General features: G+C 45.9%; 1 protein-coding gene across 1 annotated transcript in view; it reads left to right on the top strand.

Annotated features, from left to right (window-relative positions):
* The window catches only part of SUSD1 (sushi domain containing 1), a 145,976-nt gene extending 123,329 nt beyond the window's left edge, over positions 1-22,647 (top strand). The window contains exons 15-17 of the mRNA XM_075559026.1: positions 3,517-3,556; positions 21,660-21,753; positions 22,067-22,647. Coding sequence (XP_075415141.1) covers positions 3,517-3,556; positions 21,660-21,753; position 22,067 — 135 coding nt within the window. The 3' untranslated portion in view covers positions 22,068-22,647. The remainder of the gene's footprint in view (positions 1-3,516; positions 3,557-21,659; positions 21,754-22,066) is intronic.
* The last annotated feature ends 1,553 nt before the right edge of the window (positions 22,648-24,200 follow it).

The raw sequence follows: 24,200 nt of genomic DNA, 5'->3' as shown, positions 1-24,200 counted from the left end.
GGCATTGTTGGATCTGTGATTGGACTGATCTGGTTTGGGCTCTTCCTTGTAAGCATCACAGAATGGCTCGGTTGCATGGAATCAGGAAAGCCTGGGTTGAAGAGGAACAGCTAGATCCCACTGCAGTCTTTCCACTACCCCTGTCAGGCTGCAGTCTTCCCACTACCCCTGTCAGGCTGCAGTCTTCCCACTACCCCTGTCAGGCTGCAGTCTTCCCACTACCCCTGTCAGGTTGCAGTCTTCCCACTACCCCTGTCAGTTTGCAGTCTTCCGACTACCCCTGTCAGGTTACAGTCTTCCCACTACCCCTGTCAGGCTGCAGTCTTCCCACTACCCCTGTCAGGTTACAGTCTTCCCACTACCCCTGTCAGGTTGCAGTCTTCCGACTACCCCTGTCAGGTTACAGTCTTCCCACTACCCCTGTCAGGCTGCAGTCTTCCCACTACCCCTGTCAGGTTACAGTCTTCCCACTACCCCTGTCAGGTTACAGTCTTCCCACTACCTCTGTCAGGTTACAGTCTTCCGACTACCCCTGTCAGGTTACAGTCTTCCCACTACCCCTGTCAGGTTGCGGTCTTCCCACTACCCCTGGCAGGCTGCAGTCTTCCCACTACCCCTGGCAGGCTGCAGTCTTCCCACTACCTCTGTCAGGTTACAGTCTTCCCACTACCCCTGTCAGGTTACAGTCTTCCCACTACCCCTGTCAGGTTACAGTCTTCCCACTACCCCTGTCAGGTTACAGTCTTCCCACTACCCCTGTCAGGTTATAGTCTTCCGACTACCCCTGGCAGGCTGCAGTCTTCCCACTACCTCTGTCAGGTTACAGTCTTCCCACTACCCCTGTCAGGTTACAGTCTTCCCACTACCCCTGTCAGGTTACAGTCTTCCCACTACCCCTGTCAGGTTGCAGTCTTCCCACTACCCCTGTCAGGTTACAGTCTTCCCACTACCCCTGTCAGGTTACAGTCTTCCCACTACCCCTGGCAGGCTGCAGTCTTCCCACTACCCCTGTCAGGTTACAGTCTTCCGACTACCCCTGTCAGGTTACAGTCTTCCCACTGCCCCTGTCAGGCTGCAGTCTTCCCACTACCCCTGGCAGGCTGCAGTCTCCTGCAATGGGAAGCAGGTGGGAGGTTCCGGCTAAGCCCTTTCTGCTTGGATTACGTCGCGATCACAGCGCAGGCCACCTTCCCCTTAGCCCTGACTTTAGAATCTCTGCTCTTCCCCAGCGGTAGTTCTTTCATGAGCCACCAACCTGGATTTTCATTAGATGAGGAGGAATGGACAAGGAGAACGGTAAGTGCTAGACGGACGAGTCATCCAGGGAGTCAGGATCTTTTGGAAGGATCGCTGTGCCTTAGAAGAACCCTACGTTCAGATGGGTTGGTGATGGAAACTAGAAAAATAGTATTTTTGTACATATAAACATTTCTTGATTGGCACATTTAAGCAACAGGTATGTAGTCATCTTGAGGATTGGGCGCATCACATATTTGAACCTGAGTTACTGTGGGCGCCAGTCTGGTGTGCCACCGTCATGCATGATATAAAACCAGTGGTAACTTTCAAGCCTGTGCCTAGATAGCAAAAGAGGTCAGGTAATATTTTATGACTATCATACAAGAACTCAGAAAAGGAAAGTTAAGCCCCATGATATGTTTGAACTTATTCGAAAGGTTTTCACAACTTAGTGAAGGCCTTCTTGCTGGATTTTCCTGGAGATTCTGACTTGGAGTTTTTCACCAAAGACCTGCACTGGCAGGGCGCTCTAAGTCTGACTGAGACGGCTCAGAGAGATGCTGTTCCAGATGAAGGCTTTGTTCTTAGAAGGAATGATGCTAGGGATTAGGAGAATGAGTCTAGTTGATAGATAACTTTTATTAGGAATATCACCTCATCAGGTAGCTGAGCAGAACACATGCTTGTTCTTTGGGGTGTGTTGTTGTTAGGTGCCATTGAGTCAGTTCTGACCCATAGCGGCCCTGTGCCCAGCAGAATGAAGCCGAATACAAGGGTTTGGAAGAACTTATACTTGGACTTCATCGATGAATCGCAATTTCTTATCCCATGGGTTTATCTCCGTACATTAGTGTTATGGTCACATTACAATCAGTAGTGGTTCATTGTTCTAGACTTTTCCAATGGAGAAAAATGGATCCTATAAAAATTGTATGCCAAAGTTGGAGTGAGGGAGAAGGCTAGCACAGGTGGGCGATTATGAGTCACGAAGTCGCTAGAAGAGTTATCCCCTCTCTCACCTCATATCTCTTAGGACACTGATCATGAAAGGCTGTTGATTCAGGTGACAGATGATGATTCGGTATGTTTTCTACTTAGAAAAAACAAACAAAAGAAATAAAGAAGACAGATAGCTAATCCCATAGATTTCTGCTCACTGCTTATCCTCAGGCCTTGGGCTCAGCCTGCCTGCTATTCATCGATTGGCTTTCAAAGAAGTCGGCGCTGCAGGAGCTACTCAGTTGGGCAGGGCCATCAATGAGTTAGGTTTGCACACAGGTAGCTGCTCGCTGTGGTGGAGCTGCCCTTTCACCTTTGGAACCACACTTTGCAATGACGATTTGATTTCTAGTGGGAATCACTGTCCTACCCATTTCCCCAGCGGAGCCCCTCTCCCACATCCAGACCCATGGAATTTTCCTTTGTAATCACTTACAAATTTCTCTTCCAAGGGCCTGGCTGCTGCTCTAGTTTAGTCCCCCTTTCCTATTTAAATACCTCTGAAATAATCTTCCTCACAAACTCATCCGTCAGACAACCCCTAACTTAATCTTCCCAAATCCGTGACTGATGATTTTTTAAAATCTTCTCCTCTAAAATTAAGCATCTGGAACCCTGGTGGCTCAACTGTTAAGTCGTTGGTTGTCAAGTGAAATGTCAGTCTTTCCAATCAACCAGCTTCCTCAGGGGAGAAAGATACGGCTCTCTGCTTCCATAAAAAATCACAGCTTTGGAAACTCTATGAACAGTTTAAAAATAATTTTATTTGGGGCTCTTATTATCATCATCCATCCATCCATCCACCCACCCATCCATCCACTGTGTCAAGTCTGGGGCACTTCTTATAGGATTGCTATGAATCAGAATAGGATGAATGTATGGGTCCCGTCTACCATGGACCTTGGTAGTGTGACTGACATGGAGATGGGTGAGGATGTCTCAGGGTCTTGCGTGTAATGTACGGCATGACTTTTTGCGGAACCTGCACATGACTTCAGAGTACTTTTCAGCATCATTCTCCAGGAAGTCGTTATTCTGAGCTCACAGAGCAAATGGAATGCATTGCCATTCCTATTGTGAACACACACTCCTGAGAGAGTGGAAAGCTGTAGGAAATGAACCTTAGAGTAGCTGTTCTGTCCCCACTGTCTGTATATGAATCCTAAGATGTTAGCGGGAATGTACTAATCTGGGCCTTAAGGATTGTCTAGATTAAAGTAAGAGAGGAAAAAGTGCAAATGGACACCTACTTACATGTGTTGGTATTTCCCTTTATAGATGAGAAGATATTCCTGTGCGGTTTGGGCCCAGGTGAAAGGTAAAACTGTTTTCTGCTGAACAATGCTGTCCTTTCTCCCCTGTCCATCTGCAACATTGAGTTTCTGTTAAGATCTCTTTTTAAATGATCGCCGGCGACAGAAACTGAACTCAAACTAGTTTCTGCAGAGTAACTGGAAAGGAAGGGATGGTTGAGGTGGGGGTAGAGGTTATGGAATCAGAAGAAGAGCTCTACCCCCGGAGTCCAGGGACCTGGAAACAGAGACTCCCCATCCTGAGTGGGGCCCCATCTTTCCATCCGTCTGTTGTCTCTATTGTACAGTTCTCATCCGAACCTACCTCACTGTTTTTCCCGTGGTGGCCCTGTGGTGGGGCGAGATGGACACCAGCTGTCTCAACTTAGCAACTCAGTGTCCTTTTGGTCATCTAGTGCTTCTATGACAGAAATCCCTAAAGGGTGGCTCTCGTGGACAGAGGCGAAATGTAAGCAGCCAGGCCCTAGTTCGAGGAGAAGGCTTGAAGGAGAAGTCAGCTCTGGAGGAAGGGCCTTTCCTTTGTGGGCTGCTTCTCCTGGGCAGTTTTCCCCTAGCTCACGCCTCTCTTCGCCCGTCTCTGCCTTCCCATGGCTTGTTTCATCTCTTTTCTATCACCGTTGATTGACTCAAGAGACACCTTACGCCCATTTTCAACCAACCCAATTACATAATCAAATGAAAAAAACCCAAGCCAAATTCACTGCCATTGAGCCGTTCCAAGTCGACTTCAACTCCTAGCGACCCTATCGGACAGGGTAGATCTGCCCACCAGATAATCAAACTAGATCATTAATCCTGTCTCATGAACATTAACAAGAAAACCTCATTCCCAAATGGATTATAGTTACCGCGATAGGACGTAATGCCCATAGCGTGGATGAGGGACACAAAGGGACCCATAATAAGTGGGACAGAAAAGCTTTTCAACGTATGGGGAGAACTGTCACGTCCTAGTTAAACAGCCACTGTTGGGTAAATCACTGGGAAGAGGGACGGGACACTACGATCAGATACTTTGGGTCTTGTGTGAACTTGTACGGAGGTCGAGGGTAGAGCAATGTGGTTGACAGTCCTCGTAGGGCTGCAGTGACAGGGGGCAAGTTCCCCATCAGTGAAGGAGCCACAGAAAACCAAACAAGCCCACAGAATCCAGTCTCTTCCACTGCTTGGCCACCCAGCATGTGTACACACATCCATATATAATTTTAACAAAGGCATTCCTCATTAAGATATGTAATTATCCCAGGTACAAGAAAACATTAAACCCTAGCGAACGATGTTTCCACGGTGTGGCTGTCGTATCGAGCTTCAAGACTCAGATTGCCAGCGGTGGTATGCTCCTTTTATTGGGGGCTCTTACAGCTCTTATAACCATCCAGACATCAGTTGTATCAAGCATGTTTGTACATATGTTGCCAACATCATTCCAAGACATTTTCTGCGTGAGCCCTTGATATAGCTCCTCTTTTTTTCCCTTTCCTCTACCCCTACCGGTATCCTTGATCAATGATATATTGTTATTGTTGTTTCATATCTTACACTGTCCCACATTTCTGTTATCTGTCCCCTTCGCAGGGAGGTAGGGAGGGGCTGTACATCCAATTTTGTGATGGGTTCCCCTTTTCTCACCCTTCCCCCTCCTCGACCATCCCTTTACCCCATGACATTGCTACTCCCAAATCTGTTCCTGAGTGGTGTATCATTCCTGAATTCCCTGTGTCGAGAGTTCTTATCTGTACCAATGTGTGTTCTCCAGTCTAGCCAGATCTGTAAGGTAGAACCAGGTCATGGTAGCGGGGAAGAGTAAGTATTCAGGAACTAGAGGAATGATGTGTAATTCATCAGTGCTCTACTGCACCTTGGTTGAATCATCCCTTCCTTATACCACTCCTGTGGGGGGATATCCAATTGTCTACAGATGGGCTTTGGGTCTCCACTCCAACCCCCTTCTTTTGCATTGATATAGTTGCTTGTTTTGGATCTTTTGAGACCCATTGTCTGATAGGGGGCATATGCCTCTTGATCAGATCCAGATGTGCTTCTCACGATCTGGTTAGCAACCTATGACTAAACAGCAAGTTTAACCCTTCCCAAACCACAATATGGAATATGAAAGACAAAACAGGGTGACCCCAATCAATGATCTCCTTCAGACAGATGGACAAGAAGAAGCACTATGCTGTGGTCACAGGCTCCTAACCATGTGCTGACTACATCTTGCTTCACAGAGAAAGCAAACATCTAGCTGAACGGCAGCCTGGGGGATCGCTTGGCCGGTCCGTTTGGCTACCTGTTGGGGAGCAGTCCTGGGTGTGCAGCGGTTCTGCATTGGGCTGTGATCCGCAGGGTCTCTGAGGGCCAAAGACTGGGCTTTCTACACCTGTCACCAGTGACAGTCTCAGAAACCCCCGTGGGGGGGTCACTATGAGTCAGTATCGACTCGATGGCAGTGGCCTGTTGGGAGACTATCCCATTTCCACAATCTCCCAAAGCTATGCCTAAGAAATGTGACGGGGGAGGATCTCGTGGGAGGACTGAGCAGCTTCAACGATCTCTTTGATATTGGCAGAGCCAGCCAGACGGATACATTGCCTGTAGGGTTGAGCAATCACAGGGCTTTGTTCGCCAGGCTTGGGATTTCCCTGGCAGTACATCCCTAAAAAAACAAATAAGAAGCCAGCCAGTGGATTTGATGCCCAGAAATTCCATCAATTTGTAATAAGTGCCCGAAGTCTTGTCAAGTTAGGATCTTTGAGTCTAGACCAGTGGTTCTCAACCTGTGGGTCACGACCCCTTTGTGGGTCAAACGACCCTTTCACAGGGGTCACCCCACTCATAACAGTAGCAAAATGACAGTGATTAAGTAGCAATGAAAATAATTTTATGGTTGGGGGGTCACCACCACATGAACTGTATGAAACGGTGGAGTCATTAGGAAGGTTGAGAACCACTGCTCTAGATCTTTCTCTTGCAAGTGGTGAGTCCTAGCCACAGGCTAAAGTAGTCTGTCCTTAGCCTCCAGAATCAGTTTACCCCTTACACCCTGTCCTCTCCTGTGGGAGTACTGAGGGTACTGCCACTTTGTTTCCCGGAGAGGTCCCGGGAGGGGTGCCTTCCCATGAGGGATCAGTGACTGGCAGGAGAGGTCCTGAAGCAGGAGATGCTGGGGAAGGACCTGGGAAATTTTATTTCTCCAATTTTTCTGGTTTTCCTTCAGTTGCATTGCCCATCTTTTCAAAAATCTCTGTTCACACGGTTAGGTGTCTGGGGTGGTTGACCTCGGTTCTTGCTGCTCAATGCTGAAAGAACTTTCTCACACGACAGAAGCACTTTTGTAATTCAAGTGACTTTTATGAGGGAAATTGACGTTTCAGGCATGACAGCCTCAGAAAGTGCACGCTCTCTCTGGAAAGAGGGCAGGGACCGTGCAAGAATTCCTTACTGAAGACGGCCACTTTAGTGGGGGCAAGCGAAACCACGTGGAAAGAGCCCCAAACAGGAGCTCAGCACCCAAAGCCCATCTGTCGACAACGGGACATCTGCACACAGAGAGGTCACAGGGAAGGGATGAGTCAATCAGAGCGCAGTATGGCTCCGATGAAACACACAATATTCCTCTGGCTCCTTGAGGCTTCCCCACCCTGCACTGTCATGACCCCAGCCCTGCCTTTCACTGTGGGCTAGACTGGAGCATGTGCACAGGTACAGATAAGTGCTCACGACAGATGGAATCCTGGAGCAGGAATGGGAGTAGCAATACTAGAAAGGTAGGGGGAAGGTGGGGAGAAGGGAGGAAGGGGGAACCAAATGCGATGATTGACACATAACCCCCCCCCCACACACACACACACACACACACACACGCCGCCGCCACCGCCACCACCGCCACCTCCACCACCACCACCACCACCACCACCACCCCTCTCCAGGGGGATGAACAACAGAAACCATGGGGGAAGGGAAACAGTAGTCAGTGTAAGATTTGAAAGTAATAATAATTTGTAATTTATCAAGAGGTCACAAGGGTCGGGGGGGAAGAGGAGCTGAGGAGTTGATACCAAGGGCTCAATAGAAAGTAAATGTCTAGAAAATAATGATGGCAACGTATGTACAAATATGCTTGGTATAATTGATGTATGGCTTGTTGTAAGAGCTATAAGAGCACCCCGATAAAATGATCTTTTAATAAATAAATGAATAAAACCCAGCATATGGAACCAAGAGCAGGAAATCCCAAGAGAGTGCGGGCCAGAGAGGGCAGGTAGGAGAGATTCCTATCTCCTGGCTGGCAAGAGAGCACCTGAGCAGGAGGGGGTGGCTTGCCTTCAGTCTAGTCTTCTTTATCCCCGCCCATCTCCACTTGGGGGTGGCGGAGAGTGTGGTTGAGGGTACTGGTTGACCTTATTGGCTGAGTTTAGGCGCACCTGTGTGATGTCATATTGCTGGCACCTAAGGTGGGTGTGCCCAGGTTGGCTTCCACCTGGGCCTAAGTGGCCTGGGTCTGCCTGTGCCTAATTTGGATTTTTGCCAAGGTGTCTAATTAGCGTGCCTGATTTCTTTCCACCCCTCCCCCCCTTTATTGTGGCAGGGCCAGCTGATTTTTGTTTAGCCTAGGTATCTGGTGGAGACAGTCCCTTAATCCCTAATCTGTTTACCTGCCCACATCCACATCCACAAGGGAAACTAGACATGGCTTTTTACCTGGGAAAGGCACATTAGCTGACCGTGAGTTATCCTGCATTACTGGTTGCCACGCTGAGTTCAGATGGGCTGAGCTTCCTTTCCTGCAGAAGTTTAGTGATAAACAACTGTATTGTCCAACAATCAGAACATTTTCTGCCGGCTCATGTGATCAAACTCGCAGGGGGTTCCCACATGGACAAACGGTGCTTCATCTGAAGAATGGAGACGAGCAAACCTGGGCGGACGCAGAAACCACCGCTTCGAGAATCCACCCACTTAGTAATTGTTTCGGGTGATTGGAAAGCTCTCAGGCTGAGTAGAATCGGTTTGTGGACCATGAAAACAGCTGCGGTCATCGTACCCTTATGAAATCGACCCGGAAGGATTTTGCTTTGGAAACACCGAAGTGACTCTGGATTGTGTCCTATTCCCCACTGAAATGAAGAAGCTATCTGGAAAGAAATTGTTGCCGGCGTTGAATCCAAGCCACTGGAAAGCGCGGAAGGATGATAGAAACCCCAGCCTTCCGCTGACGCTCTGCAGACAAGGCTCCGGAGCCGATGGAAGCCCGCATTTGACGTTGCTGGCACACGGCCACCTTTTCAAGCTCTGGAGATTGCCATCTCAGAAGGTAATTCGCAGGATTAGGATTCAGATTAGTCCTGAAATCGCTCCATGTCAGTCCCAGTCTTACCTTCGCTCCAGTTACGCCATGTGCCTTTTTCAGATCCCCTCTGAAAGAGCTGCCTGCCCAATAAGGAGAACCAGCCGCTGGGTGAATGGGAAAGTCTGAGGCCTGAGCTTCCTTGCCTGAATCCTGCTCCTAACACGGAGTGTGTGTTTACGATGAACTTTAGCTTGGCTGGTTCTCAATGCCCTCTTTCCAGGTGCTCTGAGATCCCTTTCCAGCTGCAAAGTATGCGAGCCTGTGATTTACTGGGTCACAGAACAAGGTCATTTGCAATCTTGAAGAAGATGATATACTGCAATCCAGGGCAATGAACCAGGCACGGGCCTGAAGCCGCTGAGTCGTAGGTGACTGCGTCTCCTTTTCCTTCGGCCCACAGTTTGCCCCTTGGGCATGGCTCTCTGGTTGTCAGTTCTGTGCTCTGTGTCTGAGCACGTGACATGGGTGGCTGGCCAAGCCTCCTTCCTCATCAGGTTCAAGTTTCCCCTCTTCACTCCAGCCAACATGCCACCATGACGTCTTTCTAAACCACAGGACTAGTGTTGGTATTTTCGCTAGTAGTTCTTCACTCCCTTTTAGCCTGGCTTACAAGCCCCCAGTTTGTCACCAAAGTATGCTTCTAATAATCTAATTCAATCTCTCATTCTAATTCATTCAAGCTGACAAACCTGTTCTTCTATGGAGATGGCCCCTATTGGCCCTCTTTGATATCTTTGCTCGTGGTATGACTTCCACCTGGGCTGTGGTAGATAACTTGCTTATGAATCCGCTTGTTAAAAATTCTACCCCCCCGAAACATATAACTTTTCTCTAGTTCTTAAATGCTTCCTCCTCCCACTACCATGATCCCAATTCTACTTTACAAATTTGGCTAGACCAGAGGATGTACACTGGTACAGAGAGCAACTGGAAACACAGGGAATCCTGGACAGATGACTCCTTCAGGACCAGTGGTGAGAGTGGCGATACCTGGAGGGTGGAGAGAATGTGGGGTAGAAAGGGGGAACCAATTACAAGAATCTATGTATAACCTCCTCCCTGGGGGATGGACAACAGAAAAGTGGGTGAAGGGAGACATCGGACAGTGTAAGACATGACAAAATATTCTACTTTGAACTCCTTCTGCTCTGCAAGGAATTCAAGCGAGAAGGCCCTAGAACAGCAAATAAGATAACATAACATACCGAATAGTGGACAGAGGGTTCATGATTTGTGCTCTGTGGAGAACAGGACACTACTTTCAGGAAATGGTCATGCTCCTGTGAATTTATGAAGCAATACCCACACCCACAGCAAGTCTTCAAATTGCCACGAGGTTTTCTTTTTATAGGAAGGGGGCCTTTCCAGCTTCTTCAGTATCTGTGATCTATTAGGGTCCAGAGAGACCTCATCATCCCCACAAGCACTCCTTTCATATTTCAGGGGTACCATGAAGAAAATGGTTCCTCCTAATGGCTTTCCTTTCTCCAAGAATGAATAACTGTGATCATCCGGGTGATAGCCCGTGATTCACTCAGTTGAGTGTCTGAAAGAAAACAAATGATTCACAAGAAAAACAAACATGATTCCTTGGCATGAGGCTGTGGAAAGGAGGCTAACCAGAGGTCAAGAAAGCTCTGAAAAATACAATTGAAATTGGTCCATAGTAAATTCACTGTCTACTGTTGAATTAATGAGAAAATTCCTAAAGAGATCTGTGTGGCTACACCATGAGTTTTGTTGATTAGCTTGACACAGTGTGCATATACAAAATAAACTGCATACTATATATATAAAATTGAGGATACATATATCTTAGAGTACCATATATATATATATAATAATAGCAGTGTATATATATAATAATACCTGTGTGTGTGTGTGTGTGTGTGTGTGTGTGTGTATATATATATATATTCATTCCAGGAACTGTTCTACCAGCAAGACCAGCAGGAATCATGTCTTGGGAAAACACTCAAATTGTGCTATAATGTCCTTTTAACTGTGCAGAAGATAGTTGATTTTTAAAATACTTATGTCTGGAGCAAGGGCTAGCTGAACCCAGGACTTACGATGGATGATAGCTTACCCTACCGAGGAGGTTGGATTCCTACTCTGCTTTGTCCTGTTGCTTTGTGCAAGGGTATAGGAAAGCCAGGGGAGAGAGAATGCCTAAGTCGGATAAAGCACATTGAAGCAGGTTCATACAATTTGCAAATACACTGCAAATACACAACCCAAAGTGACCATTGAAAAATCGTCTTCTTTTTCTTCATCTTTTTTTTTAAAGCATTTTATTGTGTTGTAGGTGAACGTTTGCAAAGCAAATGACTGTCCCAGACAACACCTCATATACAAATAGCTCCATGACTTTGGTCACTAGCCCCACAATGAGTCAGCATTCTCTCCATGTCCACCTTGACTTCCCAATTTCTGTCTTCCCACTCTCCTGCCACTCCTTGCTGCCTTATCTTTGCTTTGAGCAAATGTTGTCTGTTTGGTCTCCTGTGGTTGATTGTTCTATGACACACACTCTTCACCCGTGGCACTATTTTGTAGCCCAGTTTATTATTTGGCTGAAAAGTGACCTCTGGTGACTGACAACTCAGGGTTTCCCCTACTCTCTCTCCGTTACCTATTTATCCCACTCGCTGGAATCTTCTGCTGCATTCCTGGTCATCAGAATGGTTGTTGGTGGTAAGCAGGCCTCCAGGTCTTCTCCTTGCCTACTAGAGACGACTACTGTTCCCTGTGGACTGTTTCCTTCAGTCGTTAGTTTCTTCTCCTTTGCTCTAGGTGGGACAAGACCAATGGTTGTATGTATCTTAGGTGGTTGCTCACAGCTTTTAAGACCCCAGATATTTCATATCAAACTAGAATGTAGAATATTATCTTTATAAACGATGTTATTCCAGTTGTCTTAGATGCGCCCCCAAGACCATGGTTCTGAGCTTTCAAATGCAGTAATTCAATCCAGCAAGCTATTTAGACCTGTCTAGGAAGTTTCCATAATTGAACCCCTAAAGTTAGTGAATTACTTTATATGAATCTTCCGGGTATGGTCTGTAATTCCCACCAAGTGACAGGTAGAATTATGCAAATGTGAAGTATTTGTTTCCCACTCAGGGGATTGGATAGCTTGTTAATAATGTAAATAGAGTAGATGGCACTCTTGGCAGGGGGTGGACCGTGCAAATAAGTGAAGCCTCCAAACTAAGACTGGAGTAGGAACATGTTGACCACTTCTGAAAATAGGCCGAAATATGAAACCCTAACATGGGAATTGGTCAGTCTTGCTATCCCACTAAGCTTAACATGAGTTGTCTCAGAGTGGACAAAGGGCGAATCTCACTTTCATCAAGAAAGAAGACCCATGAGTAGAACACATCCTTGGGTCCCTGAAATCCCTGTGCGAAAACCTTCTTGACCCAGGAGACAGAAAGCTGTCTTCCCAGAGACACTAAGCGATGGCAGAGAAGAAGTAGTAGTGGAGGCAGTAGACCCAGTAGTACAAGACGGAGGGAGGGTGCGCATGCTAGTCCCCAAAGGAAGAGCGGAGTGCCTTGGCGCTGGGAGCCTCTGACAGAAAAGCTTGCCTCTGGGCACGTACTGGAGGGCAGCTCTTCCTTTGCCAGTCCATGGAGTGAGAGCTGAGCACCGGCAGCCTGAGGCGCACTGGCAGCGTGGGTGCTTAATTGGCAGAGCTGCGCCTGCTCAGCAGTGCACAGGCCACTGGGCTGAGAGGCTGAGTGCCAAAGTCATTGTAACACGATCCTGAGCAGGCTACTAGGCCAAGGGCTTAGGGGTGCCTGGGAGCTGTCCTGTCCTAAGAACCATAGCCCAAATGTTCCTGATCTTGGATGGTAACTTATTTCCCTAACAGACCCTGTCATCTTGAGTTTGCTCTGTGGGTACTGTGTGGCCAAACCCAGACAACCAGAGAGTACCTTTGGGTGGATTGTTGGTGTTGCAATTGGTTACAAGAGATTGGAGGGTGGAGGCATATGTGACTGTTACCTCATTGAAATCAGACCAAGACTGAAGTCGACTGTGGATCTTCTTCCCTCTTGTGAAAGGAAAAGAGATGGACGCCACCCCACATCATTTTTGCAGCTCTGTATTGCACCACTTGTCTGTCAGTTTGTCTGAGTGTGGCGGCCTGTATGTTGCAGTAATCCTGGAAGCTATGTTACTGGTATTTCATATACCACAAGGCTCACACATGGTGACCAGTGGGGCCTCCAGACCAGAACTGAATGGAGTAAGAACAGGTGGAACACTTCTGAAAAATTAGCCACCCACCCCCCTGTGAATAGTAGTGGGACGGGTATGATGTCTTGCTGGAAAATGAGCCCATTGGACTGAAAGGTCCTACAGAATACCGTAGGCAAATGCCACCTCCTCAAAGTGGAATCAGCTTGCACGCCGTGGCCTTCAGGGTGTTGTTTGTCGACGGAGCATGGCAACATCAGAAGCAGCTGCAGACATTCAGTAATAATCCGAACCCGGAATGTATGAAATGTGACTGAAGCAAAACGTCAAAAATGAAGTGGAACTCAAGAAAATGGATATCGGAGGCATTAGTGAGCTGAAGTGGACTGACAGTCGCCATTTTGCATGGAAAATAAGATGGTATACTATGGCAGAAATGTGACATTGAAGAGGGGTGTCATCATATTTATCATCGAAAAGAACTTTTCAAGCTCCATCTTGAAGTATAATGCTGTCGGTGTTGGATTAATACCTATAAACCACAAGGAAGACCAATTAGTATGATAGTTATTTAAATATATGTACCACTCTTTAAAGCTAACGAGGAGGAATTCTTCCAACTTCTTCAATGTGAAATCGATCAACCATTCAATCCAGATCACGTGTGTGGTTACTGGTGGTTGGACTGGAAAGCTGAAAACAAAGCATCTTAGCACTGGTGTCGGTCTCCACGTGGCTCCTTCAGCTCCAGGGCTCGGTCTCCATCAGTGTGGCTCCATTTGGCTTGTCATCAGGAACACCAAGCAGGGAGAGTGTGTCTGGCCTCCAGTGAGCTATTTATCTTCGTCATGTCTCGAAATGAGGTCATCAGGCTGTGGTCTGATTGACAGGCTAGACTCCACCCCTTCCTCAAGTTGACAGTAGATTTTATAACTGCCACATATGGAAAAACTCTAAGATGTCCAACCCATGTACTTTCAATTTTTCTCTTTTACTAACCTCATAGTTGACTTGTGAATCTAGATAGGTTCTCTTCCTTAAAGTTGTGGCATTCTGTTGTACAAGCCCCTGATACAATGATTAAAAAAAAAAGTTGTGGGATTCTAAGCTAATCCGCTATGACTTTGAGATCAGTGCTGAAAATATGTGGAGGCTTTATATTCCCTTGTAGTATATTATTATTAATGTATGTGGTGTCAGGCTTGTCTCTGAACTTACAATAGTGCTAAATTGCAAAGTTATTTTTATTTGATTTGACCTTTTACTGCTCCTGTTTGTTATATCCAAACCCAGAAAGCCTCCCCAAACTGAGATGAAATCCCACTTTCTAAAGTGTCCACAAATTTTGCTCAGCAGGCACTCACAGTATCTTCCAAACATTATTGTCAATTTTATGTGCAAGTCAATAATATGCATGGATCTAGATTTTTAAGAAGACAAAGAAAGAATAGGCAACCAAGCATGGACTGCTAGCAAGCCTCAGACTCTGGCTCTTCATCATCTTGCTGCACACATTTTCCCAAAGAATCCGCAAACAATTCTATGAGAAAGGTGTCACTATCCCATTTCATAGATTAGGATATTTGGTTTCAGTAAGGGATGATTTTTCCAAGTTGAAAAACCTAATAAGAAACAAAGATTCCACACATCATAGTCCAAGCCAATAGCAGTGCATGTTTGTTATGTTTAAGTTCATCTACATGGGTTAGGGCCTAGATGGGACTAGATCATAGAAGGTGCTTTTTAAAAAATAACTTAAGGGATTCAATGACAACTTTTATTGTGTGTTATATATTTTTTGAATCCAGAAAATATTTTGGAGCGGGTAATGGTTTCACATGGTTCGGCTGTTTTATGGATGGTGCTATTCATGTTGTTCAATTAACTGGAAAACCAAAGATTTCAAGTTTTTAACCCATTTCCCAGAAGTACGAACCTGTCAAATGTGTCATCCTTTATCAATTTTGTACACCCTACACCAACATGTGACTACTATAAATTCATTTATAACATTTTAACACAGAAGCAATCGTGTGCTTTCCAGATTTGCAGCAATAGCCCGGATCTGCACACTGGAACTGCTGTCAGTGGAGCTTTACTCAGACAGAGCGGTCGCGTACCTTCTTATAGGCTTGATGGTGCTGTCCTTTCTCTTAGAGAAACGCAATAATGAACGAAGAAACGAAACTTGTGTGACTCCTGTAGTGATAGGGAGGAGAGGACGTGCGAGTGATCTATGGGAGCCGGAAAGGATCTGTGAGTTATGAGGCCATAATGTGCCCTGACTTGTTCTTCATTGTTAAATCTCTGCGCCTGTATGGCTTTTGTATTTAGCAATGCTGCATGCAGACATTCTTGATATTAAAAATAGCACAGTTTTCTCCCATGAAATGTTCAAAACAAAGAAGTTGGCTGCTGGTTGTTGGGTTTTGTACTTCTACCCCTAATTGTGTTGAGCAATTTCCCTTGATTCCTGTTTTGATCAGAGATTTTATCAGGAAAGGGTGTTAGATCTAATCAAATGCCTTTTCTGCATTGATTGAGATGATCATGTGATTCTTTTGTTTTATGTATGTGGTTAATTATGTGAATTGATTTTATAATGTTGAACCACTCTTGCATCCCTGGTTTGAGTTCTACCTAATGGTGATGGAGATGGTTATTTTTTTATATCCTGTTGTGTTCTATTGACTGGCATTTTGGGTGAGAACTTTTGCATCTACAATCGTGAGGGATATTGTTCTGTAGTTTTTTTTTATTATATCGTTGTGCCTTTGGTATCAGGTTTATCAAATTATTTAGGGAATATTCTTCCTTTTTTATGTTCTGGAATAATCTGAGAAGAATTGTGTCAAGTTGGAGAAATCTTAAAGAAGAAATGAGCAAAGATCAGGGTACTTTGTACCAAGGAGGTAGATTTTGCAAAGTATAAAGATGATAACTTAAAGTTAAGGCTTTCGAGAGGCGAATTTGTCTCTGTGTGGCAGAAGTGGCAGCATTTCTTAGCAGTCAACCTGGGAACTCTGAGGACATTAGGTGAATCTATTCTTTTTTACTGACCTCGGGCCACGTTATGGTTAGGGAAACATGGTAAACATAACACATTTTGATTCCAGCAAGAATTTGACAGCACCCTGTGGACAATATGGGAAAGTATGGACTATATTTGGCCTAGGAATTAGCTGTGTGACTAAACAAAATTTGCTAATTAAAACATACAACTTACCTCTGGTTCCTAAATGCTCCCCGCCCCCCTTTCACAATCCCAATTCTACCCTACAAATCTGGCTAGACCAGAGGATGTACACTGGTACAGATAGGAACTGGAAACACAGGGAATCCAGGGCGGATGATCCCTTTAGGACCAGTAATGAGAGTGGCGATACTGGGAGGGTGGGGTGGAAAGGGGGAACCAGTGACATATAACCTCGTACCTGGGGGATGGACAACAGAAAAGTGGGTGAAGGGAGACATTGGACAGTGCAAGATATGACAAAATAATAATTTATAAATTATCAAGCGTTCATGAGGGAGGTGGGAGCCGGGAGGGGAAAAATGAGGAGTGGATGCTAGGGGCTTAGGTGGAGAGCAAATGTTTTGAGAATGATGAGGGCAATGAATGTACAAATGTGCTTTACACAATTGATGTATGTATGGATTGTGATAAGAGTTGTATGAACCCCTAATAAAATGATTGAAAAAAAGATTAAAAATAATGTATAACACAGATCTCTGTCCAAAGTTGTGTTTAGTTCACATTTCTATCAGTAATTGTAGAAATACTCCAAACCTCAAAACAAACTCATTGCCCACAAGTCAGTGATGATTCATAGCGACCCTATAGAACAGGATGTACTTGCCCTGAGTGTTTCTGAGATTGTAACTCTTACAGGAGTAGAAAGCCCTGTCGTTCTTCTGCAGTGCAGTTGGTGGTTTTGAACTGTTGACTTTGTGATAGCAATCCAACACACAACCACTATGCCACCAGGGCTCCTCTGTAAAAATACAGATGATGAAAGCTATACAATATTCATATTTTATGATATAGATGACAACATCTGGGAGGAATTCTGGTTAGAGTGAATGGAAAACAAGCAGTGTAGGAAAGACCAGCTTCCTCCCACCACCTCTAGTGCTATATTTTCTTTTTGTTAAAAAAGTCTACTTAATATGCATAAATGTTATGTCAATGTGTCATTGCTTTTTATTGTTTCTCAACCAGTTGCATTCACACTTTGTAGGCAATTTACCTTTTCGTAGAATTTGCACATTTTCTTATTGACATCTTTGCCTTTTCCTTCTTCCTTTGTAGCATCCTTGTTATGCTAACCACTTACCTATTAATTTTTACAATTCACAGTTAACATTTTTGTCTTTTATTAATAGTAGTATTTGGTACTCCAAAACTTGTGGTTTTCAATGTGATTAAATCTATTACTTTCCTATTTTAAGGTCTCTACATTAATAATTATGCTGAGAAAATTCTTATCCACCTTATTAGCTACTCATAGTCTCTTCAAATTCTCTTAAGGTTCACTGTACATCTTTTATTCATCTGGATCTTATTTTGGTATCTGGTATGTGCGCTAGGGCATGAGCTCAGACATTTATTCTGAGTATCGCACTGCTATGGAGTCCATTCCGGCTCAAGGCAGCCCTTTAGGACCCAGTTAGAACTGCTCAGAGGGTTTCCAAGGCTACATCCTCCTTAGAGATGCCCACTGCCCCCGTCTTTCTCCCATGGAGTGGCTTGTGAGTTCAAGCATCGGATCTTTAGTCAACAGTCAAGCACTTCACCATTTGGCCACCAAGTCAAAAGCCCAGACCCACTGCCATTGAGTCAACTCCGACTCGTAGAGACTTTATGGGACAGGTCGAACTTCCCTCGAGGGCTTATGAGGCTATAAATCTTTACGAAAACGGGTAGTCTCATCTTTCTCCTGTGGAGCAGCTCGTGGGTTTGAACCCCTAACCTTGCAATGCTTATCCTGCAGTGCCACCAGGGCTCCTTCCAGCTAAACCACAACTCCTTCCTTCTAAATTATTTAGCACTAGTTGTGGATCATATACCATTTGTCCAAGGATTAAAGCAGTAATAGACAATAAGAGTAATAGCTAGTACATGTTTATTGCTTATTCTACACCAGGCACCGATTTAACACACAGTAACACATTTCTATTTAAAAATTTAATTTCTTCCTAATTTTTACTACTTTAAAGAAAAAACAATTTCATTGCCATATAGTTCACATATCACACAGTTCAATAGTTCAATCGTATTAAAAAGAATGTACCGTTGTCATCACAACCATTTCAGAGCATTTTCTCCTTTCTTACACTCACTGTTATTAGCTCCCCCTTCTTCCCGGCCTCCCCTGCCAGACACGCAATGTGCTTATTTATTTAATCATCATATTAGGGTCTCATGCAACTCTTATCACAATCCATACATACATCAATTGTGTAAAGCACATTTGTACATTCATTGCCCTCATCATTCTCAAAACATTTGTTCTCCACCTAAGCCCCTGGCATCAGGTCCTCATTTTTCCCTCCCTCCCTGCTCCCCCTCCCTCATGAACCCTTGATAATGGCTCGTGGTCATTGATGGAGTCAATCTGACTCATAGTGACCCTAGAGACAGAGGAGAACTGTCCCTGTGGGTTTCTGAGACTGTAACTCTTGATTGGAGTAGAAAGCCTTGTCTTTCCCCCAAATAATTCTGTTAGATGGATTTTATTTGTTATTTTTTCCATGTCATCAATCCTCAATTTGGAAACTACACACAGACTGTCTGATAACTTGTCAAATGTCACAAAACTGGGAGTGGTGGTGTAGCGATGCAAATGAAGACAATCTGTCTTCACTGTTCAGTCTTTGGATGATTTGATATACTTGGGACTATTTTCACACTTTTTATTTTCTTCAAATGTATTCATTCCTACGCTGATTTTTAAAAAACAAGTCATTTTTTATTGGGGGCTCCTACAGCTCTTATAACAATCCATGTATCAATTGTATCAAGTACATTTGTACATATGTTGCCATCATCATTTTCAAAACATTTTCTTTCTACTTGAGTCTTTGGTATCAGCTCCTCTCTTTTCCCCTCCTTCCCCCACCCTCTCATCCACATGACCCCTTGATAAATTATAAATTATTATTATTTTCATATCTTACACCTTTGCTATCTCCTTTCATCCATGTTCCTGTGTTTACCCCTGGGAGGGGGGTGTTGGTTTATATCGATCATTGCCATTGATTGCCCCTACTCCCCACACCTACCCCCTGCCTGTGTGGTAGCGCTCCTCCCATGATTGTTCCTTATGCTACTTTTGTACTCTTAGTATCAATTACGAATAACTCCTCCAATTTTGTTTCTGTTACTAATTTCTAATGTAAGCGCAGTCTCTTTCCATTTTGCCCTGGCAGCTTAGACCATCCAGGGAGCCCTGGCGTCACGGTGGTTACTTGTGGGGCTTCTGACCGCAGTGTGCAAACACCTGTCCTGTCGGGTTGCTCTCACTTGTCATTGACTTGATCGATGGCAATGCATTTGCTTTTGTTTCTCACAGCATCGGGCCTTGTTATTGTGCATCTCTAGCGAGACTGCGCCCCGTGGCTGGCCTTGCCGTGCAGTTTCCAGTAGAACCAGACTGCTTGTTGTGGGGATCTGAGCAGCAGCACTGAGCAGCAAACCTCTCTGCAGTGCCATGCACGTTCACAGCCTGCGCTGCGAAGGATCGCCACTAGCCACTGTGCCGCACACATGAAATTAGTGGATGGGATTTTCTGCCATAGTTCGTGCTGCCGTGTCAACCGCTCCACCACGCGGTGGCTTTGCCGAGCAGAGCTGTATCCCCACGGTGCAGAGGTTCGCTCTGCCATTGAGTCCGTCTGAGGCCCAGCAGCCCAGCAGGTCAGAGGGGAATCGCCCCTGCGGAGCTCAGCCGTTGGAAAGCTTAACGCATTGTGTCACCAGGGCTCTGTTCGGCAGGTTAGCAGTTCGAGTTTAGGACACGACTCGAGGGGAAGGCTTTCTTTCATGGTTGGCTCTGGAGGCAGGAAGGTCCTCGTCTCTCGTCAGTGTCTGTCCTTTGGCTCCTTGGTGGGCTTCACGCGGCGTCTTCATCTTTCCCCATCTTGGCTTCCTTCATCCGCTCTTTAATTTCTCAACAGACACGGGCTGAAAACACCCCCGACACTTGTCTTGCCTCCCTACCATAGCGAGGAGAGCCCGATTCCAAGTGGGATGAGAATAACTCTGTAGGGGCGTCCAAGGCTGTGAGCTTCCTGGACGCAGGTTGGCACGTCTCTCTGCCAAGCCGGCTGATGGGATCCGTTAGCAAAAAGTGCTCCCCCCACCGCGCCACAGGCCCTCGGGTACATTTGCAGCGCCCGCTTTGAGAGAACGCCATTCAATCCAGAACACGGAGGAAAAGAATTTCTAATTCATTTAATTTTTAAATAGCCGTATCTGGCGAGTGGCCACCATTTGGACCGTGCAGATGAGAGGATGAAAAAATTAGGCAGCTTGAACTGCTCTGCAGTGTTCCTCGTGGCACTCAGCTCGAAAAACAAGGTTCTGTGCTTACACGCTGCCTCAGGAGGCAGATGGGCTTTGAACCCTGGCTCTGCCGTTCACTAGCTGGGTGGCTTTGGGCGGATTGCTTAGCCAGTCCCCACCTGGGGTTCTTTATAGCCAGTCTAAGGAGTGCCTAGGAGACTAAATAACAATATTTATGAGATGCTTAGAGTACCTCACAGACATCGTCAGTACTAAATAAGTGCTTGCAGATTCAAACCAGATCTTTCTTCTAGTCCAGAACGTGATGGCTGACTGGTCTAAGTGTACACCTTAGTGGGGCGTCTTAGACTTTATGACCAAGTTGGTGGATGAGGCTCCCTGGCAGAATGTCCGCCTTCCGAGAGGCTTTACAGCCATTAACAGAGGATGTTGGGCACAGCAGAGCACCTGGGACCGCCCTTATTGAAGTATGGGGCAAACGGCAGGGGACCAGTTCAACAGAAATATGTGTTTGCTATATTTGACCACCTGAGTAATCTATTATTTTTCAGAGCAGAATTTCAAATCATGGCAGAAAGGCTTCTTTCTCAATCTAAAAGGGACACGTGCTCCTGAAAAAAAGATTCCTAAAAAAAAAAAATGTATAGTTGACTTAAGATAGGATCTACAAACCCAGCACAGTCCGTGGCATCTGTGTGCTGCGGCATGAAGTATTTGTGCTATGGTATGTGGTATGGCATGCTCAAGCCTTCCTTTCCCATGTCACTTTGCTGTGGGCTCACACTGTGTGCCCACAGTATAGAAAAAGCCCAAACCCTGAAACTGTGGTTTCCCAAGGTTCTTCATGTACAGAGCAAGACCACAGAGACTGAAATCACACCAGACATTCTTGGAATTGCTGATTAATTGGGACGGACCTTTGGGTTCCAGGGGAGCAAGCACAGTTGGCTGTCTGTCTCCTGAGAGTGCCAGGACTTGGTGGCTTCAGCTCAGCTGAGCATGTCCTTTTGTCCTGCAGATGCGTCTCTCACACTGCAGCAGATGGTGGGGGTTGGACTGGGCTCCGTGGCTGCTGTAATCATTCTGGCATCCCTGTCCTTCGCAGCAGCATGGTATGTGACCGTCATGTGTGAGGAATGAAGGGAGGGTGGGGTGGAGTCTTGAAGAACAGCTGGGATTGAGGAGGGCCCCATGGGTTGTGGGTGGGCATCTGTCATAACCTCGGCAGTGTGCACTTAGCAGGTGAAACCCAGCCTGACCAACTCTGCACCTCCGTGTAAGGAGAGGGATGGCGATGGCTGTCTTGACCGCTCCCAGGATGCTAGCTGATCGCCTGTGCTGTCCCCCCACCCCATAGCAGGTGCACAGTGGGGAACCCATATGCCCATTTTTGTCTCATCTCTATTTCTCCTCCTCCCTGTCTAGATGGCAGCCTGGCGCTGCGTGGGAAGATGTCCTGCTGCTGCAACAGATGTTCTAACAGCTTCTGGATGCCTACACAGAGACGTTTGTGGTGTCCGTCCCAAACTGAGTCAGCCTGCAACTTTCTCCACGCCCATCTTGGCCCCATTCCCCATGTGGATTCCACCTGTGGCCCCCTCTCTAGACGCGCCTGACAGGAGTGGCCTCAGGCATTGCTGAGGGCTCCCCGGCGATGGGACTTGTTCTGTGTCTGTGACCTGGAGACGCTGGAGATACAGTATGACACTGACTACAGTCTGCAGGTCAGGTAGGGCTGTGCTGTGTTCCTGAGTGACGCCCGAGAGTCAGTTCCCCGGATCGCTGAGTGTAAGGAAGTCGCTATGTCTGCCCTTCACGACTCCAGACCCCGTTCGTTCTTGACGTGCTGTGAGGTGGATGTCAGTCTGGGTGGGAACTTCACTTTGTGAAGAAGGTCACTTGAAAAAAGATGACAAGAGCAAACATTTCAAGTACCTTAGAAGTCACCTTTTCCTTCCGGTTAATTGGCATATCATGTAGAAAAGTGCATTCGCCTGGCTATGGCAATAAAGTCTCTGTAATCTCTGTCAGGTAGCCTTGTTTTGATTCAATTCCAATGACCCTACATACTCCAAAGTAATCAGTGTGCATTCCAGGAAAAAACGTTCTGGTATTTGGAACGGGTTTCCCTTGTGGATTTTCATTGCTGAGGATTTCCTAAAACGACTCACTGCCTACCTGGGGACCTTTGGATCGGGGTGCTTGTGTACTAAGCCATGGGCAGAAACAACATCGTGTCCCTGGCTAGAGTCCATGTGTGTTGCAGGGGAGGGGCGCTATGGTGGGGGATGAGATCATCCTTTTTAGCTACACCAGTTTCCCAAACGTATTTGGCCCACGGTCCACTTTTCAGGGAAATAATTACTCAGTGTCCCCCATTCCCCCAGGAGATGGTATCACTTGTTTTGGGAAACACTGACCTACACCTTACTCGCTGCTGGCTATGTCACGAACCACGATACGTTCACTGTAAGCAGTGCTGGGGTGCTGTCAAAATGCCGAATCTACCGGAAGAGCAGATCCGATTTCGCATCTGGATCAATGTACTTGAACTTCCTTTCCTCACCCACAACTTAACTCCCTGTCTCAGAATGAGTCAAGTGAGAGGAGGCTTGTGGCTTCTCTTAATTGTAATTTTCCTTTCTCTTCTCCCCTGCTTTCTGAGGCCTAGAGAATGCAGGAAGAGAAAAGATGCTGGTTACAACACACAACTTCAGGCACCCTGGAGCTGTGCAGCCGGGGGAAGAATAGTCTACACTACGCTGTGGGCTGTGGGAGTCTGCCAGTTCCCTAAGTATTAGTGGGAGACAGATTTGAGTAGTCTGGCCTGGTGGGCTGCTGAGGGGCAGTAAGAACAGATAGAAACGATCGGAGCTCCCCACTAGGGTTCAGGCAGAGCGGGTCCGCTCTCCGGTGAACAGCCAGAGGGAAGGCATATTCTGCTATCTGGTTCTTCAGTGGTGCTTGTCAGACTCTTGAAAGATGACTCTCAGGATTGGAAATAATTACAGAGTCTAAGTAGTATCTCAGACTACAATTTAGGATCAACATCGACAATTCCCTCTGCACTTCTCTTAGGTAGATTATAGATGAGATCTATTAATAGACAGATGAATACACATAGCTATCTGCTTTATAATTTCTGTCCATGGCCATTCAACACATACTGTTTTCAAAGTCATTGAGTCAAGTTCAAATCATTACAAATGACTTTGGTTAGTATAGAGTAGTAGCTCTGATGAGTAATGATTTTCCTCAACGCCTTTTTCATGGAACTTGAGCCACGGTCCCCCCTCTCCCACCAGGTCTGTAAATCCTTTATGTTTCAATAGGCGTTCCTTCTCTCTAATTTCTACCCCTATAATTAACTGCCAGAGAAGCCACAGTTGTCCACATGGGAACTTACAATAATTGAAAGGAAGAAATCCCTCTAATGTAGAAGCTTCTGGTTAAAGTAATTAACTACATGCTACGCAAAACATCAACTTCTAGGTACAGTGCAGAATATGAGAACAGTTCATGAAAAGATTAAACCAGCAAAATGGCACAAACTTGCTCA

The sequence above is a fragment of the Tenrec ecaudatus genome, chromosome 10 (assembly GCF_050624435.1).
Source record: "Tenrec ecaudatus isolate mTenEca1 chromosome 10, mTenEca1.hap1, whole genome shotgun sequence".
Classification (NCBI taxonomy): domain Eukaryota; kingdom Metazoa; phylum Chordata; class Mammalia; order Afrosoricida; family Tenrecidae; genus Tenrec; species Tenrec ecaudatus.
Note: the sequence above shows the minus strand (reverse complement) of the source record. Positions and strands in the feature narration are given on the sequence as shown.